The following is a 24,161-nucleotide window of genomic DNA, read 5'->3' as shown; positions in this document are numbered from 1 at the left end:
AAAACAAAACAAAAAGACAAGACCGAATCTATAGATGGCATCTGAGGTGAAATTAAGGCTTTCCTCCTTCCAAATCTGTTCATCACAGTGTTTGAACTAAGAGCAATATTCACAGAAAATCAAAGTTCTTACTCTTTAAACGTGATTGAGGGGGTTGGATGTTTAGCCTAGTGGTTAAGGTGCCACTTAACGTGCCTGCACCCCTCACTGGGCCCTGGCTTTAATTACCATCTCTAGTTTCCTGCCAATGCAGACCCGGGGAGGCAATGGGAATGGCTCAAGTAGTTGGGTCCCTGCCGCCCACGTGAGAAGCTCCTTGTTCCCAGTCTCGGCCCAGCTCGGTCCTAGCCATTGCAGGCGTCTGGGGAGCCAACCAGCACATGGGAGCTCTGTCTGCCTCTCAAATAGACACATTTTTAGGAAGTGACTGAGGATTTTATAAATATGGCTACTGAGCGGAAGAGAAGGCATTCTTACCCAAGCCCTCGATAGCAGTACTTTCTCCGGAACTGGAATGCGTTCTGCACGACCTTCTCCACCAGCTTGAACGGCTGCTCGATCCTGGGCTGTATCAAGGGGGTGAAGCGCACCACTCCCACGTCCACCTGCGTTGTAAGCAGACAGAGATCATTTTGCGGCGTAATGCGACTAAACCACTTCACTTCACAAACCCTGGGCCAGGCCGGCGAGAGTGGTTCCCATGAACAAAGCTTTGCACACGCTTCACCTCCCTCCTCCGCAGGCCTACGTGGGATGCTACGCTTGGGGACTGCGTCAGGTGGACCGACAGCCACTGCACCTGTGCTTGCTCCCCAGTTAATTTTGCAAGGCAGTTTCACGACGGCTTTTTCAAGTCAGCAGGCAGGCAACAGCATTAGGCGACTCCCGTGACCTCTGAGTGAGTAGGAGGCTAAGCTGCAGCAGCAGTGCTGAGGAGACAGGCAGGCCCCAGGGACCACTCAGCACCCAGCTCCCCAAAAGGATTTATCGGCTCCACTGGACTCACAAGCAGGGTCTCACGGCCACGGAACTCTGGCTGCAGCTTTAAATGCCGCAGGAGGCATGGCCAGGATGGAAACAGAAAACAGACCGCCAAGAATGTCACCATTGCGAGGGTTTAAGTGGCTACCAGCTGTTGAAATTCTTTAATTATCAGAAGACAAAACTTTTCAGGCGTGACTGATAAGATTTGTACCTGCCAGAGTCCAGACAGGGACTCGTGATTCTCAAGGACACACTCACAACAGCAAAGGCAAAACGCTGTGGGCAGAGACAGGCAGAAGAGGCGGCAAGCAGGCAACGCGCACACAAGGGTGCCCGGCGGAGAGCAGGCCTGGGAAACGGGAGTCTCTGGAGGACTGACAGGCATCTGTCTCCAGGGGCTCTCAGAACAGCACGCAGACTCTCTACGGGGTAAAGTACAGCGATTTGGGGGGCGTGGGCTGTACTGTTGCTTTTCAAGAGGAATTCTCATTGTAGAACTCCATACAGGTCACAAGGCTTCTCCTTCTGCTGGGCGGACTTGGCTCGTGGCTCCCTAGGTCCCCAACAATGAGGATGGCAGAGTGGTGGTGGTCACCTGTACATGATGTGTGGCTTTGTGGACTGGAAAACGAGAATGAGCAAGGATGTGCTTGGCCCCACGTGGGCTGAACAAGGGGCCCTGCGGTGCCACACCTGGCCACCAGCTGACCCACCAGACCTTCCCTGTCTCCTTGAACAATCACCAAGCCTGTCCCCAAGGTGCCAGACAAGCTACAGCTGCGCCTCCAGGATGCAGCTTTGATGGCAGGGGTGGCATGGGCTGGCGCATGCCCAGCACTCCACATGGCCAATTGAGAAAGGTCATGTGGGGGCCTTCCCACACCCACGACGCCCACTATATCTCAGCTCCAGACCGTTCCAGCAAAGATGACACAGGGCAGCGTCATTCGGAATGGTGGTGACTTCACACAATGCAAAGTGTTCTTCATGAAGTTTACCGAGTGTTTTAGTGACAAGTACTTCTCATAGAACTTCAAGTACTCTGGTCAAAAGGCCTAGGACTCTCCTTAGATCTGAACAGATCCCACCACAGAGCAGGGTCCAGAGGCCACGAAGGGGTCTGTGCTCTCAGAGAAGGATGGGGGGGGGGGGGACGATGGGAAGGGGCGGGGTGTGAGCTGGGGTAGGTATGTGAGGGCAGAGACCTGCAGCAAGGATGGGGGAAGCACCAGCTTTTCCCCGGATGCAAAGAGCAGACAAGCTGCACACGTGGGAGAGTGTGAGAAGCAGCCTGGGGGCACCATCGTAACTTTGTGTCCAGGACCCCTCCCACAAGCAATGACACACCCACCTCCCCTCCCCTCCCCTTGATGTGGGACAGAGACGTGAGCCCAGCTGGCCTGCGAGTGCTCTAGAGCAATCTCTGGACTCTGCCTCACCTCGGCGCTCCGCAACCACCCGAGAGGGCTCAGCGGCATTCCTGTGTCACCTCCTGCCCCCTGGGACCCAACCTCCCCCAGCGCTTCCAATCCAGCTCTCCTCAGTTCCAGAGTCGGCGCTAGCAGGAACCCTCCTGCAGTAACCAAGGGAGACCCAACAGCCTGCTGGCCTCTCGAGAAAAAAAGGTCTTCTAGCAAAATCTGGGATAAAATTTAACCCCTATGCAGCCCTAAATGAGTAAGACCAAATGCACAAATGCAGGGATAGACGCATTCTCCTTCCAGTTCAGCTGCCACTTCAACACTCCTAGACTCAAAATCTAGCCTCCTGCTTGCTGGATTTCATTCTTCTGAGATACACCTGATGCTTGAAAATACAGTCAGTGGCAAGTCCTTCACAAATATAGCAGCACCCCATGAAACCATGGCAATCCTCTACGTTCTGAATACGATGCTGATGCCCAGGTAGGTACCTTGGCTGGCATTAAATCCAAACTAAACGAAAATTCCCACTCACAATCGCAGTCACTAGTTAGTGGAGGGCTCTGAGTGATGTTGCCTGCCCCTGGGCTGGGGGGCCTCCCACCCCTTACCCAAAAGCCCTTCTCAGAATTACTGAGGGGTGGGTCCCATTTTCTTGAGAACCACAGGAAGGCTGCTTGGTAACTATGGTAACAGATAAAAAAATGCCTTTTACTTATAATTGAATGCTTCTTTAAAATTACAACCATTTTCTCCTTTCTTAAGTCTATTAAAGGAGTTGGTTGAAAAAAGGAATTTAGTATCACAACACCTGGATGCACTTAAAATATGACAGTTTAATGTTGCAAACTCTTTCTAAACTCAGTTTATAAGCATAACAAAATGACCTACTAAATTTCAAATTAAAGGATTTATAATGAATTTAAATATCTGCCTCTCTAACTCATTATAAGGTCAGTGTGGAACCAAGCTGTGGCTGTGTTCTCATGTTGGCAGCCTAACAGATGAACTATGTTCAAGGCCAGGGCTATCGGCTCACAGCAGCACTTGGAACTCAGAAGGGAAGGGCCTAAGCAGCTTTCACATTCAATCTCAAGTCTTAGTACAACTTGGCTCTCTGATCAACACGACACATGGGCACTATGAGGAATAAACGGCCCATTGCTTGATTTCTAATACCCAGAGAGCCAAGCCACTACCACGGGAGAAGACACAGAAAGGGCGCTGGCCACCGTCTAAGGAAGCGTCTTCACTCAGCTCTCCATGGTGGGCAAGAGCAGTAGAAGACGAGCAGTGGGGAGAGAAGCAATGAGGAAGAGCTGTAACCTGGAGAGCTCGAGAGGGCTGGGGAGGAGAGGGAGACCCCACAGAACACCCAGGACTTCCAGTACTGCTACCAGCAAGGTTCAAGGGTGTCACACACAGCCTTGTAGCTCTGTGTAATCTGGCTGATTACGGAGGTTGCTGGCAGCGCCCAGTAGAACACAGGATGCTGGGTTGGGAGAGTCATGGTTACTGTCAGGGGAAATGGCAGTCAGCATGAGCAGCTTGGCGACGCTTGGTTCTCCCAGCCACCAGTAGCTACATCGTCTTTAGGTACTACCCGAGCTAATCACAGTCCCTGTCAGAATGCCCAACTTCCCCAGCCAAGGACAACAGGATTGGCGAGGCATGGAAGCCAACCATACGATAATTATGCATCTTGTAGAAACACACAGTATCAAGAGACATAGATCATATTTCTTAGAACCGGTTGATCTTTCCTGTAATCCACATCCTAAACCCAATTTAAGGACAGAATTTCAGCTGTAAACCCTTAAAACTTTAATAGTATTCCAGGTATTTCAAACCAATATATAAAAGACTATATTAATACATAAATATCTTTCTTTAAAAAAATCTGCAATTTGTGTTAAAAACAGATTTCAAAGAATGATGCAGTATTGACTCTCAGGGCATAAGCAGTAGGGAGATGGAAGGCTGAGAGAACAGAAAAACTCACTTAAGGTCATGCCAAGAAACAAGACTAAGAGGTACCCGAGTGAGGGAGGAGACGAGAACGCTGACGTCACTGTGAAGATTCCCTGTGGAAGAGTGTGAGTGTGTGTGTGTGTGCACACGCGGTGATTATAGCGATGAGTAATAAGACAAGTCAGTGCTTCTTTGCCCCGCGAGATGAAATAACTTCAGGGTCGTGAATGCTTGACTGATCCTACCTAAAGCAGACGAGCAACACAGTGCTGGAGAAGGATCTACTGCTAGTTAACTGGAGTCCGGGATCGTCACCGGAGACCCACGCCCGTGGTGTCGTGAAGCAGCATCTGCAGGCCCTGCTCTGGCTGGGATGTATGGCAGGGCCGGCCTGGGAGCAGCCTCAGGGCCTAGTGTGGCAGAAGCCTGGGCACTCACAGGGTCTGGCTTCCTGGGGAGCAGGTGCAGGGACCCTGCAGCACATCAGAATGAACCATTTCTCAGTGATGGTTTCAACCTAAACAAAGTCAGTTCCAAGACGGTGGAATAGGGAGTAAGCCTACTGCTCCAGCCTGGGAGAAGACAGTTTAAAAACAAAGTGGACACAGTGCAATCTCAGGGAAGAGTCAGAAAGAAAGCTGCACAGGAAACTCAACCCAAATTAGAGGGACACCGTGCATCTGTCCGGTGGAGCGTGTGGACGTGCGCAACTCAGGACCACAGCAGCCGAGAGCCTCAGCACCAGATTCGGAGGTGAGGGGAGACCAGACTGCAGGAAGAGCCTGGCTGGGTCTGGCTTGGAGCCCTGCGGGGGACAGTGTACCTGACAACACAGGGGAAGAAAAGGAGGCACGTTTCCCTCTCCCCAGCCACCTGGCACCGGTGTTCTTTGGCTGAGAGGAGAGGCCTGAGTAAGGCTGGGAGAACTGACAGGGAGCTGAGTGCTTGTGAGTGTGGGAGCCTTGCATGCTGGGACTGTGGAAACACTGTGGTTATGAAGGAGGGCGCAGGGTATGCCTCAGTCTGTGGGCAGTCACTGTGGGCCGCTCCACACACGTGGGGCTCCCTGACCCCTGGCAAGGGTCGCTGTTGCAGGATCCATGCTCACACTGAGAACTGCACGGATCCTTTGTGTGTCCTTGTGGCAGCGCAGATGAATACTGTACCCACCGGGGCTAGCGCCCAGGCACTGGTCTCTTTACAGGAGAGGAGCTGAATGTGAGACTATGCCAGAGCAGACCAAAACTCCCTCTGATAATAAAAACAAAACAACAACAACAACAACAAAAAAAAAAACCAAAAAAACCAAAACAAAACAAAACAAAAAAACAAACCTTAACACGTCCAACTTGGGTGTCACTTTGGACATCCCCCTCCCCTGGAGCACTGAACAGAGTCCCTTGGCCACAGCCAGCCAACACCTCTGGTTACTCACTGAAAGAACACACACTCTACTAAGCCAGAGAGGCATAGTCCACAGATAAAAGCCATTACAGGGGAGGGGAAAAAACCAACCAATATCTCCACAAATGCCTAAAAATAAATACAGCAATTCAAGAAACAACAACACTAAAGGAACACAACAACACTTCAATACTAGAATGTGCAGATGGAGAGATTGAAGGAAAGCTGGAAATGGAATTCAAAGAACTGGTCATAGGATTACTTAGAAGTAATCAGAAGCAAATCCATGAATTAAAGAAATCAATAATAGATATGAAATTTTTTTCCCATAAAATTTGAGATTTTAAAGAGAAATCAAAATGAAATATTAGAATTGAAGAATTCAAGGGTCTGGTGCTAGGGCACAGTGGGTAAAGCTGCTGCCCAAAGTGTTGGCATCCCATATGAGTGCTGGTTCGAGACCCGGTTGCTCCACTTCCGATTCAGGTCTCTGCTATGACCTGGGAAAGCAGTAGAAAACGGCCCAATTGCATGGGACCCTGCACCCCTGTGGGAGATGCAGAAGAAGCTCCTGGCTTTAGATTGGCCCAGCTTCAGCTGTCGTGGCCATTTGGAGAGTGAATCAGCAGATGGAAGACCTCTTTCTCTCTGCCTGTGCCTCTCTGTAACTTTGCCTTTCAAATAAGTAAATAAATCTTTAAAAAAAATTCAAAAGGTCAAATAAAATATGCAGTGGAAAACCTTAACAATAGAATTGGTGAGGCGGAAGAAAGCATATCTAAGTTAGAAGACAGATCTCTGGAAATCTACAGTCAAACCAAAACAAGAAGAAGAAATTAGAAAAGTAAAAAAGTGTTGGAGATTTATAGGACACTATCAAACGATCCAACATACAGGTCTTAGGAGTTCCTGAAGCCATGGAAGGAGAGAATGGATTAGAAGATCTTTTTAGTGAAATAATTACAGAAAATTTCCCCAATTTGGAGGAAGAAAGGGATGTCCAAGTATAAAAAGCACACAGAACTCCTAATAGACATGACCAGAAAAGATCTTCATCACCACATATTGTAATCAAAGTCACCACAGTGAAGCATAAAGAGAAGATTCTAAAATGTGCAAGAGAGAGAAGCCACATTACTTTCACAGGATCTCCAATTAGACTCACAGCAGACTTCTCATCAGAAACCCTACAGGCTAGGAGAAAATGGTGAGATACAGTCCAAGTCCTAAAGAAAAAAACTGTCATCCCAGAATATTATACCCTGCAAAGCTCTCATTTGTGAATGAAGGTGAAATAAAGACCTTTCATAGCAACAGAAATTCAAAGAATTTTTCACCATCCATCCAGCCCTGTAAAAGATGCTTAAGGATGTGCTGCACACAGAAACATGGTCATCAATATGAAAGAAGGTAAAGGAAGAAAATCTCAGTAAAAAATCAAAGGAAGCTCAAAGTATAAATCAGGAATATCTTTGTAAAAATGGCAGAGAAAAGTCATTACTTATCAACAGTCATACTGAATGTAAATGGCTTCAACTCCCCAGTTAAAAGGCACAGACTGGCTAAATGGATTAAAAAACAAAACCCATCTATTTGCTGCCTACAAGAAACACATCTCACCAACAAAGATGCACACAGACTGAAAGTGAAAGGATGGAAAAAGATTTTCCACGCCAACAGAAACCAAAAAAGAGCTGGTGTAGCCATCTTAACATCAGACAAAATAGACTTTAACACAAAAACTGTTAAAAGAGACAAAGAAGGGCACAATATAATGATCAAGGGTTCAATTCAACAGGAAGATATAACTATTATAAATGTATATGAACCTAATTACAAGGCACCTGGCTATATAAAAGAAATGTTAAGGGATTTAAAGGGAGACTTAAGACTCCAATACAATAGTATTGGGGGAATTCAATACTCAACTTCAGTAATGGACAGATCAACCAGACAGAAAATCAACAAGGAAACAGCAGATTTAATTGACACTATAGGGCTGGTGCTGTGGTATAGCAGGTTAAAGCCCTGGCATGAAGTGCCGGCATCCCATATGGGCGCCAATTCTAGTCCTGGCTGCTCCTCCTCTGATCCCACTCTATGCTATGGCTTGGGAAAGCAGTAGAAGATGGCCCAAGTCCTTGGGCCCCTGCACCCACATGGGAGACCCCAAACAAGCTCCTGATTCCTGCCTTCAGACTGGGGCAACGCTGGCCGTTGTGGTCATCTGGGGAGTGAATCAGCAGATGGAAGACCTCTCTCTCTCTCTGTCTCTACCTCTCTCGGTAACTCTGTCTTTCAAATAAGTAAAATAAATCTTAAAAGAAAAAAAAAACCTGACACTATAGACCAAATGGACCCAACAGATACCTACAGAACTTTTCATCCTACAGATGCAAAGTACACATCCTTCTCAGCAGTGCATGGAACTTTCTCTAGGACTGTCCACATACTAGGCCATAAAGCACGACTCAGCAAATTAAAAAAGACTGAAATCACACCATGCATCTTCTTGGACCAGAATGGAATGAAGCTGGAAATCAACAACTCTGGAATCCCTAGAGCATATGCAAACACACGGAAACTGAACAACACGTTCCTGGATGAACAGTGGGTCACAGAAGAAATCAAACAAGATATCAAAAACTTTCTGGAAATAATTGAAGATGACAACACAACATATCAAAACTTATGGGATATAGCAAAAGCAGTGTTAAAAGGAAAGTTTATAGCAACAGGTGCTTACATCAAGAAATTGGAAAGGCATCAAATAAATGAGCTATCAATGCATCTCAAGGATCTAGAAAAACTACAGCAAACCAAACCCAAAACCAGTAGGAGAAAAGAAATAATTAGAGAAGAAATCAACCAAACTGAATCCCAAAAAAACAACACAAAATGTCAACAAAATGAAGAGTTGTTTTTTTGAAAAAATGAACAAAATTGACACACCATTGGCCCCACTAACCAAAAAAAGGAGAGAGAAGACTCAAATCAATAAAATTAGAGATGAAAAAGGAAATGTAACAACAGACACCACAGAAATAAAAAGAATTATCAGAGGCCGGCGCCGCGGCTCACTAGGCTAATCCTCCGCCTTGCGGCGCCGGCACACCGGGTTCTAGTCCCGGTCGGGGCGCCGGATTCTGTCCCGGTTGCCCCTCTTCCAGGCCAGCCCTCTGCTGTGGCCAGGGAGTACAGTGGAGGATGGCCCAGGTGCTTGGGCCCTGCACCCCATGGGAGACCAGGAAAAGCACCTGGCTCCTGGCTCCTGCCATCGGATCAGCGCGGTGCGCTGGCCGCAGCGCGCCGGCCGCGGCGGCCATTGGAGGGTGAACCAACGGCAAAGGAAGACCTTTCTCTCTGTCTCTCTCTCTCACTGTCCACTCTGCCTGTCAAAAAAAAAAAAAAAAAAAAAAAAGAATTATCAGAAATTACTACAAAGAGTTGTATGCCAACAAACTGGGAAATCTATTAGAAATGGAGAGATTCCTGGACACATACAACCTACCTAAATTGAACCATGAGGACATGGAAAACCTAAACAGGTCTATAACTGAGACAGAAATTCAATTAGTAATAAAGGCCCTCCCAAAGAAGAAAAGCCCAGGACCGGATGGCTTCACTGCAGGATTCTACCAGACATTTAAAGAACTAACTCCAATTCTTCCCAAGTTATTCAAAACAACTGAAAGAGAGGGAATCCTCCCAAATTCTTTCGATGAAGCCAGCATCACCTTAATTCCTAAACCTGAAAAAGATGCAGCAAAGAAAAAGAATTACAGACCAATTTCCCTAATGAACATAAACACAAAAATCCTCAATAAAATTCTAACCAATAGAATCCAACAACACATCAGACAGATCATCCACCCAGACAAAGTGAGATTAATCCCTGGTCTGCAGGGATGGTTCAACATTTGCAAATCAATCAATGTGATACACCACATTAACAAACTGCAGAAGAAAAACCATATGATTATCTCAATAGACGCAGAGAAAGCATTCAATAAAATTCAATACCCTTTCATGATGAAAACTCTAAACAAATTGGGTATAGAAGGAACATTCCTCAACACAATCAAGCCAACTTATGACAAACCCACAGCCAGCATCATATTGAATGGGGAAAAGTTGGAAGCATTCCCACTGAGATCTGGTACCAGTCAGGGATGCCCACTCTCACCACTGTTATTCAACATAGTACAGGAAGTTTTAGCTGGAGCCATTAGGCAAGAAAAAGAAATCAAAGGGATACAAATTGGGAAGGAAGAACTCAAACTATCCCTCTTTGCAGATGATATGATTCTTTATTTAGGGGATCCAAAGAACTCCACTAAGATACTATTCGAACTCATGGAAGAGTTTGGTAAAGGAGCAGGATATAAAATCAATACACAAGAATCAACAGCCTTTTTATACACAGGCAGTGCTGAGAAACACGGCTGAGAAAGAACTTTAAGATCAATCCCATTGACAATAGCTACAAAAACAATCAAATACCTTGTAATAAACTTAACCAAGGACGTCAAAGATCTTTATGATGAGAATTACAAAACCTTAAAGAAAGAAATAGAAGAGGATACCAAAAAATGGAAAAATCTTCCATGCTCATGGATTGGAAGAATCAATATCATCAAAATGTCCATTCTTCCAAAAGCAATTTATAGATTCAATGTGGTACAAATCAAAATATCAAAGACATTCTTCTCAGATCTGGAAAAAAGGCTGAAATTCATATGGAGACACAGCAGACCTCGAATAGCTTAAGCAATCTTGGACAACAAAACAGAGCTGGAGGCATCACAATATCAGATTTCAAGATATACTACAGGGTAGTTGTTATCAAACCAGCATGGTACTGGTACAGAAACAGATACCAATGGAACAGAATAGAAACACCAGAAATCAATCCAAACATCTACAGCCAACTCATATTTGATCAAGGATCTAAAACCAATTCCTGGAGCAAGGACAGTCTATTCAACAAATGGTGCTGGGAAAACTGGATTTCTATGTGCAGAAGCATGAAGCAAGACCCCTACCTTACACAAAAATCCACTCAACATGGATTAAAGATCTAAATCTACAAACCAACATCATCAAATTATTAGAGAACATCGGAGAAACCCTGCAAGATATAGGCACAGGCAAAGACTTCTTAGAAAAGATCCCAGAAGCACAGGCAGCCAAAGCCAAAATTAACTATTGGATTACATCAAATTGAGAAGTTTCTGTACTGCAAAAGAAACAGTCAGGAAAGTGAAGAGGCAACTGACAGAATGGGAGAAAATATTTGCAAATTATGCAACTGATAAAGAATTAATAACCAGAATCTACAAAGAGATCAAGAAACTCCACAACAACAAAACAAACAACCCACTTAAGATATGGGTCAAGGACCTCAATAGACATTTTTTTGGACAGGTAGAGTGGATAGTGAGAGAGACAGAGAGAAAGGTCTTCCTTTGCCATTGGTTCACCCTCCAATGGCCGCCGCAGCCAGCGCGCTGTGGCCGACACACCGCGCTGATCCGATAGCAGGAGCCAGGTACTTATCCTGGTCTCCCATGGGGTGCAGGGACCAAGTACTTGGGCCATCCTCCACTGCACTCCTGGGCCACAGCAGAGAGCTGGCCTGGAAGAGGGGCAACCGGGACAGAATCCGGCACCCCGACCGGGACTAGAACCCGGTGTGCCGGCGCCGCAAGGCAGAGGATTAGCCTATTGAGCCGCGGTGCCGGCCTCAATAAACATTTTTCAAAAGAGTAAATCCAAATGGCCAACAGACACATGAAAAAATGTTTAGGTTCACTAGCCATCAGGGAAATGCAAATCAAAACCACAATGAGGTTTCATCTCACCCCCATTAGAATGGCTTACATACAGAAATCAAATAACAACAGGTGCTGGCGAGGATGTGGGGAAAAAGGCACACTAATCTACTGTTGGTCGAAATGTAAACTAGTAAAGCCACTATGAATGACAGTTTGGAGAGTCATTAGAAACCTGAACATAGCCCTACCACATGACCCAGCCATCCCACTCCTCAGAATTACTGAAGGAAAATTAAAGCAAATAAAAGAGCTATCTGCACCTCCATGTTTATTGCAGCTCAATTCACAATAGCTAAGACATGGAATCAACCTAAATGCCCATCAACAAAAGACTGGATAAAGAAATTATGGGATATGTACTCTATGGAATACTACACAGTGGTTATAAAAAACAAAATCCAGTCATTTGCAACAAAATGGAGGAATCTGGAAAACATTATGCTGAGTGAAATAAGCCAGTCCCAAAGGGACAAATATCATATGTTCTCCCTGGTCTGTGACAACTAAGCACCTAAAAGGAAACCTGTAGAAGTGAAACTGACACTACGATAAGCAACGACTTGATCAGCCCTTGTCCTGACCGTTCGAGACACAGCTTACCATTTTACTCTTGTTAGCATTTTCTTTTTCTACTTAATACCACTGACTGAACTCTCTTTAATTAACACAGAATTATTCTTAGGTGTTTAAATTTAACTGAAAATTGATCCCTGTTAAAAATAAGAGTGGGAATAAGAGAGGAAGGAGATGTAGAGTTTGGCACACGCTAACTTATCATAAAGATAGAAATAAATGTCAAAGGGATCACATAAATAAGAACAATGTCTGCTAATACTAGCTGATAGAATTAAAAAAGAGAGAACGGTCCAACATGGGAAGTGGGATACACAGCAGACTCAAAGAATGACAAATGCAGACTCAAAGAATGACAAATGACCTAAACAGTACTCTGGCCTCAGAATCAGCCCTTAAGGCATTCGGATCTGGCTAAAAAGCCCATGAGAGTATTTCAGGCATGGAAGCCATGAAACTGTGGCAAAAAAATGACCTAAATGAAAGATATCTGAGTGAGACCTCAGTGGAAAGAATGGGCCATCAAAGAAGGAGGTACTTTTCTCTAAAGGGAGGACAGAACTTCCACTTTGACTATGGCTTTGTCTAAATAAGGTTCGAGTTTGTGCACTCAAGAGGCTTCCATAGCCTTGGATGATTACTGATGTCATAAACAACAGCATCAATTGTTCGATCAATAACAGGAGTCACTATGCACTTGCTCCCCCTGTAGAACCTCTGTCCTTAAGCATTGTATTATGAGAATTAATGGTAAAACTAGTCTTCAAACAGTACTTTATACTTTGTGTTTCTGTGTGGGTGCAAACTGTTGAAATCACTACTTAGTATAGAATTGATCTTCTGTATATAAAGATAATTAAAAATGAATCTTAATGAAGGATGAATGAATGAATGAATGAATGAAAAATGAATCTTAATGAAGGGAGAGGGAGTAGGAGATGGGATGGTTTGAAGGTTCAGAGGATGGTTATTGTGCCAAAAACAGTTATAATCCAAAAGTTGTACTTTCGAAACTTATAAGTTTTCTATAAAAAAAGAGTAGATGTTATTAGCCCACAAAACTAAGGAATTTCAAAATTACTTGAAATTCAGTCAGAATTCAATTCAGAAACTACAAGTTTCAATTTGGAATCATTCAAGAGTGATTTACAGCTTAATTACCATTCTTTTACACGCCAAAATCAGTTTCTGAATTCATTCACTCATTCAGTTTTCAATTGGATCTTAAGGTGAGTCAGGCACTGCTCCAGGCACAGGAAAATGAGAAGGGAAGAAGAGCAGAGGTCTTGGGCCACAGTGACTGCAGTACAGGAGCTCAGTGGGAAAGGTTCTTGGTCTATTCTGAAGTCAGAAACAAAAGGATTTGCTGACTGAATGGATGTTGGGTACAGAATCAAGGGTGACTTTAAAAAATTATTTAAAAGTGAGACTAATCGTGGAGGGTGGTAGGGAGGGAGAGAAGGAGGCGGGGGGGGGGGGGGGAGGGAAAGGGAGAGGGAAAAAAGGAAGGAGGGAAAGAGGAGGGATCTTCCATGTGATGGTTCACTCCCCAAATGGCTGCAATGGCCAGGGCTAGGCCGGGCTGAAGCAAGGAGCCAGGAGCTTCCTCTGCAACTCCTACATGGGTAGCAAGGGCCCAAGCGCTTGGGCCATCTTTGCTGCTTTCCAGTTTCTTTTTTATAGAATAAATTCTGCCTTGATCAAAGGTCCATAGTTAAAGTTGCTTCCATTTCAAAAGTTTTCCCTTCTAAAGCAGGTGGTTAATGTTTTAGAGGATAATTACTATCAAGACAGAACAGTCCAATATGTTTGAGGATGGGCGCCAGTTTGATCCAGCCCCCTGCTGGAAAGCAGCGACAGAGGCCAAGCGTTTCAGTTCCTGAACCCACATTGCAGACCCAGAAGAAGCTCCTGGCTCTTGGCTCTCTGGGCTGGCCCAGCTCTGGCTGTTTCAGCCATCTGGGGAGTAAACCATCAGATGGAAGATCTCTGTCTCTCCCTCTCTCTCCATAACTCTCTTAAATAAATAAATATTAAAAAAAAGATTCACGACATCTTGATGACTGATGTTCAACATGACTAATGGTTGTAAATTTTAAAGATCCCAGTTATAGGCTGGCGCTGCGGCTCAATAGGCTAATCCTCCACCTGCGGCGCTGGCACACCGGGTTCTGGTCCCGGTCGGGGTGCCGGATTCTGTCCCGGTTGCTCCTCTTCCAGTCCAGCTCTCTGCTGTGGCCCGGGAGGGCAGCAGAGGATGGCCCAGGTCCTTGGGCCCTGCACCCGCATGGGAGACCAGGAGAAGCACCTGACACCTGCCTTCGGATCAGTGCAGTGCACCGGCCGCAGCAGCCATTGGGGGGTGAACCAACAGAAAAGGAAGACCTTTCTCATCTCTCTCTCTCACCATACACTCTACCTGTTTAAAAAATAAATAAATAAATAAATCCCAATCCTTTCCACCCTCCAGACTCAACCCTTATTAAAAAAAAAAAAAAAAGATCCCAGTTATGTAATTATCTTCTTTCTGTACAATGGCTATGAATCTATAGCCTGGAGAATCAAAACTGCCAAAAAAGAAATGAGAACCTGAAAGAACGGTAGGGAAGCATGCCTGCACCATCATTCATGGAATCTCAATATGTAACCACACTTTCATCTGACACATGTTATCACAACATACTGGTGTTATTTCTTCGTGCCATTTTCCAAAATCTTTAATTTATATAATAATACTCCAGAGTTTTTTCTTTTTTCAGTGAAATGAGGAACAGAAAAAAATTCAGAGCATCACAGCAAAAACAAAACAAAGACACAGGTTGAGTTTAGGGATCAGATTCTAGTCGAAAGTTCGAAAGTTGTCATTGGCTTTCCTTTCATTGGAAAAAAAATATTCAAACTCACTCCTGAATAGTTTTTTAAAAGTTAACAATTTTATGAGTCTTGGTTTCAGACAACAGCACCAGAATAGAGAGATTCTTGCTCATCATTTGCAAAACACAATCCATTTAAAAATATTTCAGACCATACACAGTCTTTGGGGACATAAAATAATAAGTTGTATCTTCCAGAAAAGATAAATACTCAAAGATAAATTATAACTGTGACTGAAACATAATATTAAAAGAAAAGAAAGCCTTTTTGTGAGCACCCAAATAATCCCTCCTCCACACTCAGTGACACAAAAAGCATTTTTAGCTTTCAGGTTTGGACAAATCCCGTTTGAACAACAGCTCCCTCCCCGCCCCGCCTCTCCTGTCTTAATTCTCCCACAGCTCCAAAAATGAGATGGGAACCTGGTAGTTATCTTGCAGCACCATCAGCAGTTTCCACCTCTCGGATTTCTATGCTGCTCCTTATTTGAGATTTTCAAGTTAACTTGTGGGAGCTTCCTACAAAACACTCAGAACCTCAGACACGAGTCTCGCATGTGGTCTCTCTTCCTATGCCTAAGAGTGTTAACTTGAAGACAACTGACAGAAAGGAGCTAAGCAGGGAAGCCCACCGACAAAAGGTATGGAAAATGAGTCGCTTCTATTACTGCTTTGAGACCTCGGTGCAGATCTTCAGGCATTATTTAGTTTGAAGTAGAAGTTGTACGGCTGTTTTTAAGTATTATTTTTGACATAGATGGAAAACTTAGGTTACATTTTAATGAGATCTGCATTAGCCTTTCTGTTGGCAAACAGTCGAGCAGTGTGCCCGCGAGGCTGGGTTCCGCATGTACGGTGCTGGAGTTCTCCCTGTGGAGTGGAATGCAGCCTGTGCACCTCCTGGTACTCCTCTACCACCCCCACGGTCACGGTCACCGCCACCGCCACAAAGTATGTCTTTATTCTCCATGAGACAGACATTTGGGAGAACAGGCCACAAACTGTATTATTCTTGGGGCTGGAGAGGAAGAAATAACTCACAGCAATACAGCCAAAAGGCAAGGCAACTGGATAAAAGGGACAGGAAAGTGACCTTCATTTTGGAGTTAAATTCTTTCTCCATAAGTTCTCCACGCAGCAGAAAGCACGTGAAGCCCAATCTTCCACGCTGAGCAAGCGCTCACTAACGGAAAGCACCGTCATCTTGTCTGTGCTGATCTTGCCTGTCTAATTCATCACTGCCAGCCCTTGTTAACTGTGACGAGCAAGCCGTCAGCAGGTCTGAATCACACGGACATTCACGCAGTGTATTGGCTAGGGGAAGAAAGGGCTGGAATTGGTAAGCTGAGCATAAATTGATCAGCATATTAAAGATTATTCAACCAAGGAAGAAAGGAAGGCAGACAGGCAGGAAGGCAGGAAAGGAGGAAGGGAAGAGGAAAAGGAGGAAGAGGGAGGGAGGGGCTCTGGGATGGAAGAGGAAGGGAGGGAGGGGCACTGGGACAGAAGAGAGGGAGGGAGGAGGGCAGGATATGAGAGAGGAGAGAACAGAGCTCTCCTGACATGTGAACAGCAATGTCATTCCTGAAAAGGATCTAAACTGAAAATGGTCTGGGGAGGCATCATTTAGCAAACCTGCTGGAGTCTCAAATGCAAAAACCCAAACTTAAAACAGTGCATCTAAAGCTGCAACACCTGCATAATTTTTTTTTCTGGAAGCTTTAACTTTTGCTCTGTTTTGATCTCAGATATGAAAAGACACGAACTGTCTGATGGTGGGCAAAATCTCAACACACTGGTGTTTACAGATGGGTTTAACTCTTAAGAACTTAAAATCTGAGAGAAATCCTCTTCAAGAATTATAAGTTTGGCACTTCTTCTAAAAATAGCACAACTCAATCCACATAGCTCAGACTCCAACGTCTGAGAGAGCCAACATTTCTAATTATCATCACTACGGGATGTTAGCACTTTTCATAGAGGCATGGATTAGCAGCACCTCATAATTCAACACAAAACATCAGCTGCCTTGGAGAGTCACCTGGAGCTAAGCTGTGTGGCCTGTCCATACCCCATGGTGTCCTCTTCCCGGAGGGACGGAGCTGGGTCAAACAGATCCCTGCGGTGCCTTCTGCCTCCAGATGTAGCACTTTCCTGCTTCCCATGGGAAGCATGGGGGGGGGGGGGCAGGGCTCTAGCAGGAAGTTCTGTGGTCAACTGAAAAGATGCAGGAGGCAGTGAGGCGGGGGGAGTGGAAGGACTGGACCACAGCAGACCAGCTGCTGAGACTGGGTGGCACAGGAGGCGTGGTTTCCTATCTGAGCACCCTAATCTCAAAAAACATGGATCCTTAGATTACAGCTGCACAATTCTATGAAAACAAATTCAATCGACTTAGAAAGGGAGAGAAAAGAGAAGCCTCAAATGTCTTTGGACATCAATTGTTGCATGATATAAGAAATGCAACTAATAAAATCAGTCATAAGTTACTGAGTACCTTCTGTGACTCAGACCCTGCCCCAGGCCTTTTGCTTCACCCTGTGAACAGGCACCACCTCTCCAGAAGAGAGCACGCAGCACAGGGAGGTTAGAGAGCGCCAAGAGCCGAGCCAGGTGCTTGCATCCAGGAGCCCACATCCCACTCTGCAGTTAATTCAGTGACTTCAGAAATACGAAAAATGCTAGTACAATACTTCAGAAACCCCCAAAAAAGACAGTAAGTACTGACAGACAGAATGGATAGATGGTAGGGTAAGAAGTCTTTTCGCTTCTTAAAACACGGCTAAGCCACAAAGTAGGTGCAATTTTCTCCCTTTTCTTAAAAAAACACACACACACACACACACAATAAAACACAGTTCCATTTCTCTGGGTCCCTTTTGTATCAACTGGCGGTGTGGTTACTTCTGGCATGTTGTTTTGAGATTTGCTGACCTGACACTGGAATCATTCGGAAGAGGCACTATTGCAGGAGGCTGGGTCAGGGACTGGTTCCGCTCCCAGCTAGAACGGGTCTCACATTCTCATTAGCAAATGACACTGGTTCACGGTCCCAGGTACCTGCAGCCAAGTGAAGGCTGGCGTGGGCAGGAGTTTGCACGGGTGTGACCACGCCAGAGACTTCAATTTCTCCCACTGCTTTCCTTCTTCAACAGTCTACCTGGGTCCTGTGCTGGCACACAGTGGGTCCTTAAAACAAAACAAAACAAAACAAAAGGCTATGTGTGTGCATTTCCTATTCAGAGGCGATCTCAGCTCGTACTGGAACAGAAGGCCTTGTGTTGACCCCTTCTTCCTCTCCCGCAATCCTCATTCTGTCTTTTCTCCCTAGCCCTTGCCACCAGCCTTTCCCAGAGGACAGACGCAGCAGCGACAACATGGCCTCGGAGGGGCTCCAGCTCCTGGCCTTCACCCTGGCCCTGTCTGGGGTTTCCGGAGTGCTCACGGCCACTCTGCTGCCCAACTGGAAGGTGAAGGTGGATGTGGGCTCCAACATCCTCATGGCCATGGTCCGGCTCCATGGGCTGTGGATGGACTGCACGTGGTACAGCACCGGCATGTTCAGCTGCACCCTGAAATACTCCATTCTGTCCCTCCCCACGCTCGTGCAGGCTGCGAGGGTCGCCATGGTGCTGGCATGCATCCTGTCTGCCTTGGGAATCTGCACATCCACCGTGGGAATGAAGTGCACCCGCTTAGGAGGTGACAGAGAGACCAAGAGTCAGGCTTCCTTTGCCGGAGGAGTCTGTTTCATGTCTGCGGGGGTCTCTGGTTTCATACCAGCAGTGTGGTACACCAAGGAGATCATAGCAAGCTTCCTGGATCCCACAATTCCAGAGAGCAACAAATACGAACCAGGAGGAGCACTCTACATTGGATTCATTTCGGCAATGCTGCTGTTTATCTCTGGCATTATTTTCTGCACTTCCTGTATAAAAAGGAAGCCAGAGGCCTGGCTCCACACACACACGCAGCAGCACGTCTCAGCCCCGCAGCCAGAGAGCAGACCTGCCTACAACCTGAAGGATTATGTATAGATGACTGCTGCGCACGGGTGGCAAGAAGCTGTGGGGTGCCAGCTGGGACTTGGCTTTAAATCTGAAACATCAGAATGTTTCACTTTCACTACAAACAGTGCAAAATGCTTGAAAACTAGATGGTAGTTTAAAATGCCAGTAAAACATCCTATATAGTTGTATCTGCCTGAAGATTCCTTTAGTTTTCCATTATTGTTTTCATGTTTAAAAGTCTACCATTAGAAGTTCCGATTACATTAACAGGGCAATTGACAGCATTTTCTGCAACCCCCCTTTTTTTTCAAGATTTATTCTATGAGATCAGTAAGTTAAGCCTCCACCTGTGGCACCGGCATCCCATGTCAGCGCCGGTTCAAGTCCTGGCTGCCCCACTTCCAATCCAGCTAATGTGTCAGGGAAAACAGTGGAGGACAGCCCAAGTGCACGGGCCCCTGCAACCACATGGGAGACCAGGAAGAAACTCCTGGTCCTGGCTTCAGGTCAGCCCAGCTCTGGCAGAGTTACAGAGAGGGAGAGACAGGTCTTCCATCCACCGATTCACTCACCAAATGGCCGTTGGGCTGATTCAAAGCAGGAGCCAGGGGCCTCTTCTCGGTTTCTCACATGGGTGCAGGGGCCCAAACACTTGGGCTATCCTCCGCTGCCTTTCCCAGCACAATAGCAGGGAGCTGGATTGGAAGAACAGCAGATGGGACTCAAACCAGTGCCCACAGGGGATACTGGCACCACTGGCAGACACCTAACTTGTTAAGCCACAATGCTGGCCTCTGTTTTCCTTTTAAGATACTTGTTGATACAGCTTCCAAACTGGATTTTATAAAATGACCAAACTGCCAAGCAGAAACGGGACCCGGGCCTGGGATCGTCACGAGTGTCATCCCCTGGGGCTACCTGCCAGCTCGCAGAGTGGCCTGCTCCGAGCTTCAGGCCACCGTGCATGAGTCTTGAGGAACAGAGGAGCCCTGCTTGAACTCTGCCAAATCCTCAACAGATCCGCCATCTCCTTTCTCACATTAGAAAACTAGCTGCACACACTTGTGAGAACTGCCAGTATTACATGCAAATTAATATTAAGAAATCAGCAAATGCCACCACAGCAAAGGAAAGCCAAACCACACACTTTCAATGCATTAAGCATTAACTTATAAGCTAAATGACGGTACTTTTTCTTCCAATTTGATTCACAGAAATACTGTTCTTACAGATGAGCTGCTTCAATTAGTGGATGTAAAATAACTTTATTTACTGTTTGAAAGGGGGGGGAGAGGGTAGATAGGTTCCCACCCACTGGGTCACTTCCCAGGTGCCAGTAACTGCTGGGGGGCCAAAGCCAGGAGCCAGGAACTCAACTCAGGTCTCCCATGAAGGTGGAAGGAACTCAATTGCTTCTGCCTCCCAGGGTCCTAATTAGCAGGAAGCTGCACAGTCAGGAGTCAAACCAGCAAGGCCAACATGGGATGTAATCATGTCTGGCATCGTAACCTCTAAGACAAAGGCCCACCCTAGTATACACAGCTATGGTTAGAGTGTGTTTGGTCCCCACAGGTTGGTCTGCTGGAAGCGTGTTCCCTAGCGTAGCAGTGTTGAGTGACGGACCTTCAAGGGTGGAGCACAGTGGAAGGCAATTAGGCTCTGCCCTCATGGGTGGATCAACGCTGGTCAAGAGTCGGGGAGTTCTCACAGGGGGCGGCTGTGGGAGAGCAAGGCCACCTCACCGGCTTGGCCTCTTCTGCAAGTGGCCACTTCCCATTCAGCTTCTCTGCCACGGGGGACACAGCCCAGGGACCCTCACCATCCTGACTTTCCAGCTATCAGAATTGTGAGTCAAATAAACCTCTTTTCATTATAAAGTAACCAGTCTCGGGTATTTTGTTTCAACAGGAGAAAACGGACTAAGATATGTGACTGAAGAATCTAACAGTTCTGACAAAAACGATAAAGACTTAACTCAGGAGAACTGGTAAAGTCTGGGAAGGAATTGGGAGAACTTTACTTGATGCCAGAAGCTGGTAACAACTGGCTAGCTGTGAGGGTGCAGGTCAGGAGGCTGCTTGGGCTGACCGCCATGTTCGGGCAGGGATGACCTGGGCAGGTGAGGAGGTTGTGAGCAGTATGATGAACACACGGGGAGGAGCAGGCCTGGTGCAGGCAGACAGAAAGTCAGTTTTGGACATGGACTCGATGTTTTCTTATTACATCTCTTCCACGACTACATCGTCAGCTACTGTCATACACTAACTAACTGACTTTGAGGACTGATATCACAACCTACAAATTCTAAACATGGCAATACACTTGATCATTATCTCTAGCAACTGTTCTGTTTCATTGCATTTTATATCAAAGTATCATCTTTAAAATACTATTTTGTTTCTTCCTTCTTGGGTTTAAAACACTCTTATTTTATCCTTGAGCAATCACAAAAGCATGACTAGTATTCAGTTAGAATTATAGAAGGCTGGCATTGAGGCACAGTGTGCAGTGGGTTAAGACTCTGTCTGCAATATCAGCATCCCATGAGTGCTGGTTCAAGTCCTGGCTGCTCCATTTCCAATCCAGCTCCCTACTAATGCACCTGGAAAAACAAGGAAAAATGGCCCAAGTGCTTGGACCCCTGTTACCCACATGAGAGAGATCCAGGACTCTGGCTTCAGTCTGGCCCAGCCTTAGCCATTTTGGCCATTTGGTGAGTGAACTAACGGATGTAAGATCTGTTTTTCCCTCTCTCTCTGTAACTCTGCCTTTCAAATAAACCTTCTGAGGACTGACATTACGCCACAAGTGGGAAATTCCATTATCATGAAATTGTTTCATGCATAAAATTTTTAAAATATTGTATAAAATTACCTTCAGGCTACGTGTATGAGAAACATATGACCTTCTTGTTTAGACTTGGGTCCTACCCACCATGATATCTCATTATGTTCATGCAAAAATGTCCCAAAATCTGAAAAAATTTAAGTTTGAAACACTTCTGGTCCCAGGCATTTCAGATAGAGGACACTGGACCATATTCCCTTCTCTATTTTACTTATCTGATTTTTGATGACGACTCTAATTATGAAACTGGCTTTCAGTTTATGTTTCAGACTCAAACTTGCTTTCCTTTTCCTTTTTTTTTTTTTTTTTTTAAGATTTTATTTATTTATTTGAGAGGCAGAGTTAGAGAGAGAGAGAGAGATAGACAGAGAGGAAGGTCTTCCATCTGCTGGTTCATTCCCCAAATGGCTGCAATGGCCAGCTCAGGCCATGCTCTGCTGCTTTCCCAGGCCATGGCAGACTGGACTGGAAGAGGAGCAGCAGGGACACAAACTGGCACCCTTATAGGATACCAGCGCCGCAGGTGGAAGCTTAGCCTAATACACCGCAGCACTGGCCCCTCAAACTTGCATTCAGGAACAACTTGAGCCAGCTTAGAAGACTGTAGGAATGGTAAGAATCAAACCATTGATAAAGGAAAAGGCTAGAGTTGCTGAGGAGGAGAGAGGACAAAATGCAATTAAATAACCCTGATTTAACATGCTAACATGTTCACTTAAGCATGAAACTTCGCTTAGAACTTCCAAGCAAGCCCGGCAGAGCAGGCACTATCAGCAATCCTGCAGCTCTGCCTGCCAGCAGGAACCCCCAGAGGCTGCTGGGAGTGCCTTGCCCAGGCTCCCTCCACAGTTGCTGGCAGTGCTGGGGGCTATGGGTTCCCAGATCTGGAGCTGCTGTCTCTGCTGGGTGGTTACAGCACCACTGCCCCCAGTAGCCAGCCAGCAAGTCATCTCCCCAAGGCAAAGACTTTTTTCCTCATGTGCTTATTTATGTGGTGATGAACGAAACACAGCACTTGCCTTGGGGAGGTGGGAGAGACAGCAAGCCCTGGTGATTCAGTGCAGACACTTCTGCAAGACTGCAGGGCACAGGGCCCACCAGGCTGGCCGACCGTGAAGCACCTTCTCCTGCGAGGGCTGAGGCTGGAGCTGGTCTGTGGGAGCGGCTCTGCGCCCAGTCAGAAGCCCCAGTCCCCGGCTCTGCTGCTGCCCTCAGGCCCCTGCTCCTAAGTGCCCTCCCTCAACACACCCGTTTTACAAAACCCAATCGCAATCTCTGATTTCACGAAATCCAGCCAAATATCAAAGAATTTTAAGTAAGCAGGAATAAACGGTGCTCTGACCTTATGTTCGAATGAGTCTCAACAAGAGGGCCAATATACAGAGGTAATAGCCTCGGTGTCAGATTCCAGAGAACACAAAGGCATAGCAGTGGCTGGCCCTCAGCAGATCCGTGCACCCAGGGGAGGACCTCACAACAGGCCGAGGTCTCAACAGCTGTGTGACCTCAAAGGTCAGGCTTGGATGCTCCAACTCCTGGCCTTTTCTTTATATGTCATAGATACATGGTCATTAATCCACCTAAAATGTTGTTATTATTTATGCTTTAAATGTGCACCATGCTTGAGGGCAATTTGTTCTACACACTAATAAATTTAGATGGCAAAGTCAGATACAAATTATGTATACATACATATTTTTAAAAATTATAAAGCATCCGAGTAGTTATTTGGCGGAGGGTTAAGATGTTGCTTGAGACACCTGCATCCCACACTGGAGTGCTGGGTTGGAGTCCTAGCTCCGCCCTCAAGTCCAGCTTCCTGCTAATGAGCACCCTGGGAAGCAGCAGGTGACAGCAGGTAATAGGGTTCCTGCCAGTCATGGAGGAGAACTGGACTGGGTTCCCAGTTCTCATCTTTGGCTTGGCCAAGCCTTGGCTGTTGTGGGCATTTGAGGAGTGAATCAGTGGACATATGCTCCCTCTGCCTCTCAAATATAAAGAACAATTTAAAAAATATAACCCATCCTATTATATCAGGGTACTACAACTTAGTCTATATATTCCTGTTTACAATGACAACTAACAACTACAGCTACCTTTGATTGACTGCCTCCATGTGCCAGACACTCAACTGAGGCACTCAGCATTGGTATCCCAATTCCCCACAACAATCCTTCAAGGGAGGAATTATTGTTTCAATTGGGATGTGTTAAACTCAGCCTTTTAACTCGACACAGGATA

At 46.0% G+C, this 24,161-nt stretch overlaps 2 protein-coding genes and 1 long non-coding RNA gene across 6 annotated transcripts in view; 1 reads left to right on the top strand and 2 right to left on the bottom strand.

Moving 5' to 3' along the window:
- TFB1M (transcription factor B1, mitochondrial) overlaps window positions 1-24,161 on the bottom strand; it is a 59,655-nt gene that overhangs the window by 2,506 nt on the left and 32,988 nt on the right. For 3 of the 4 annotated variants that reach the window (XM_002714950.5, XM_051855241.2, XM_070073370.1), the window contains one exon: window positions 478-605. In XM_002714950.5, coding sequence (XP_002714996.1) covers window positions 478-605 — 128 coding nt within the window. Of the gene's footprint in view, window positions 1-477; window positions 606-1,006; window positions 1,043-24,161 lie in introns of all 4 variants that reach the window. The other variant, XM_017345441.3, reaches the window with a different exon arrangement.
- LOC138849564 (uncharacterized) lies at window positions 18,216-19,770 on the bottom strand. Its single transcript, XR_011388450.1, has 2 exons — window positions 19,646-19,770; window positions 18,216-18,252 (listed from the first exon to the last, which is right to left on the bottom strand). It is a non-coding gene; the product is annotated as an uncharacterized lncRNA (long non-coding RNA).
- On the top strand, window positions 18,286-19,255 carry CLDN20 (claudin 20). Its single transcript, XM_017345443.3, has one exon. The coding sequence runs from the start codon at window positions 18,441-18,443 to the stop codon at window positions 19,098-19,100; it is 660 nt and encodes a 219-aa protein (XP_017200932.3). The 5' UTR covers window positions 18,286-18,440; the 3' UTR covers window positions 19,101-19,255.

The sequence above is a fragment of the Oryctolagus cuniculus genome, chromosome 5 (genome assembly GCF_964237555.1).
Source record: "Oryctolagus cuniculus chromosome 5, mOryCun1.1, whole genome shotgun sequence".
NCBI lineage: Eukaryota > Metazoa > Chordata > Mammalia > Lagomorpha > Leporidae > Oryctolagus > Oryctolagus cuniculus.
The sequence above is the reverse complement of the archived record's forward strand: the minus strand, read 5'-3'. Positions and strand labels throughout refer to the sequence as shown.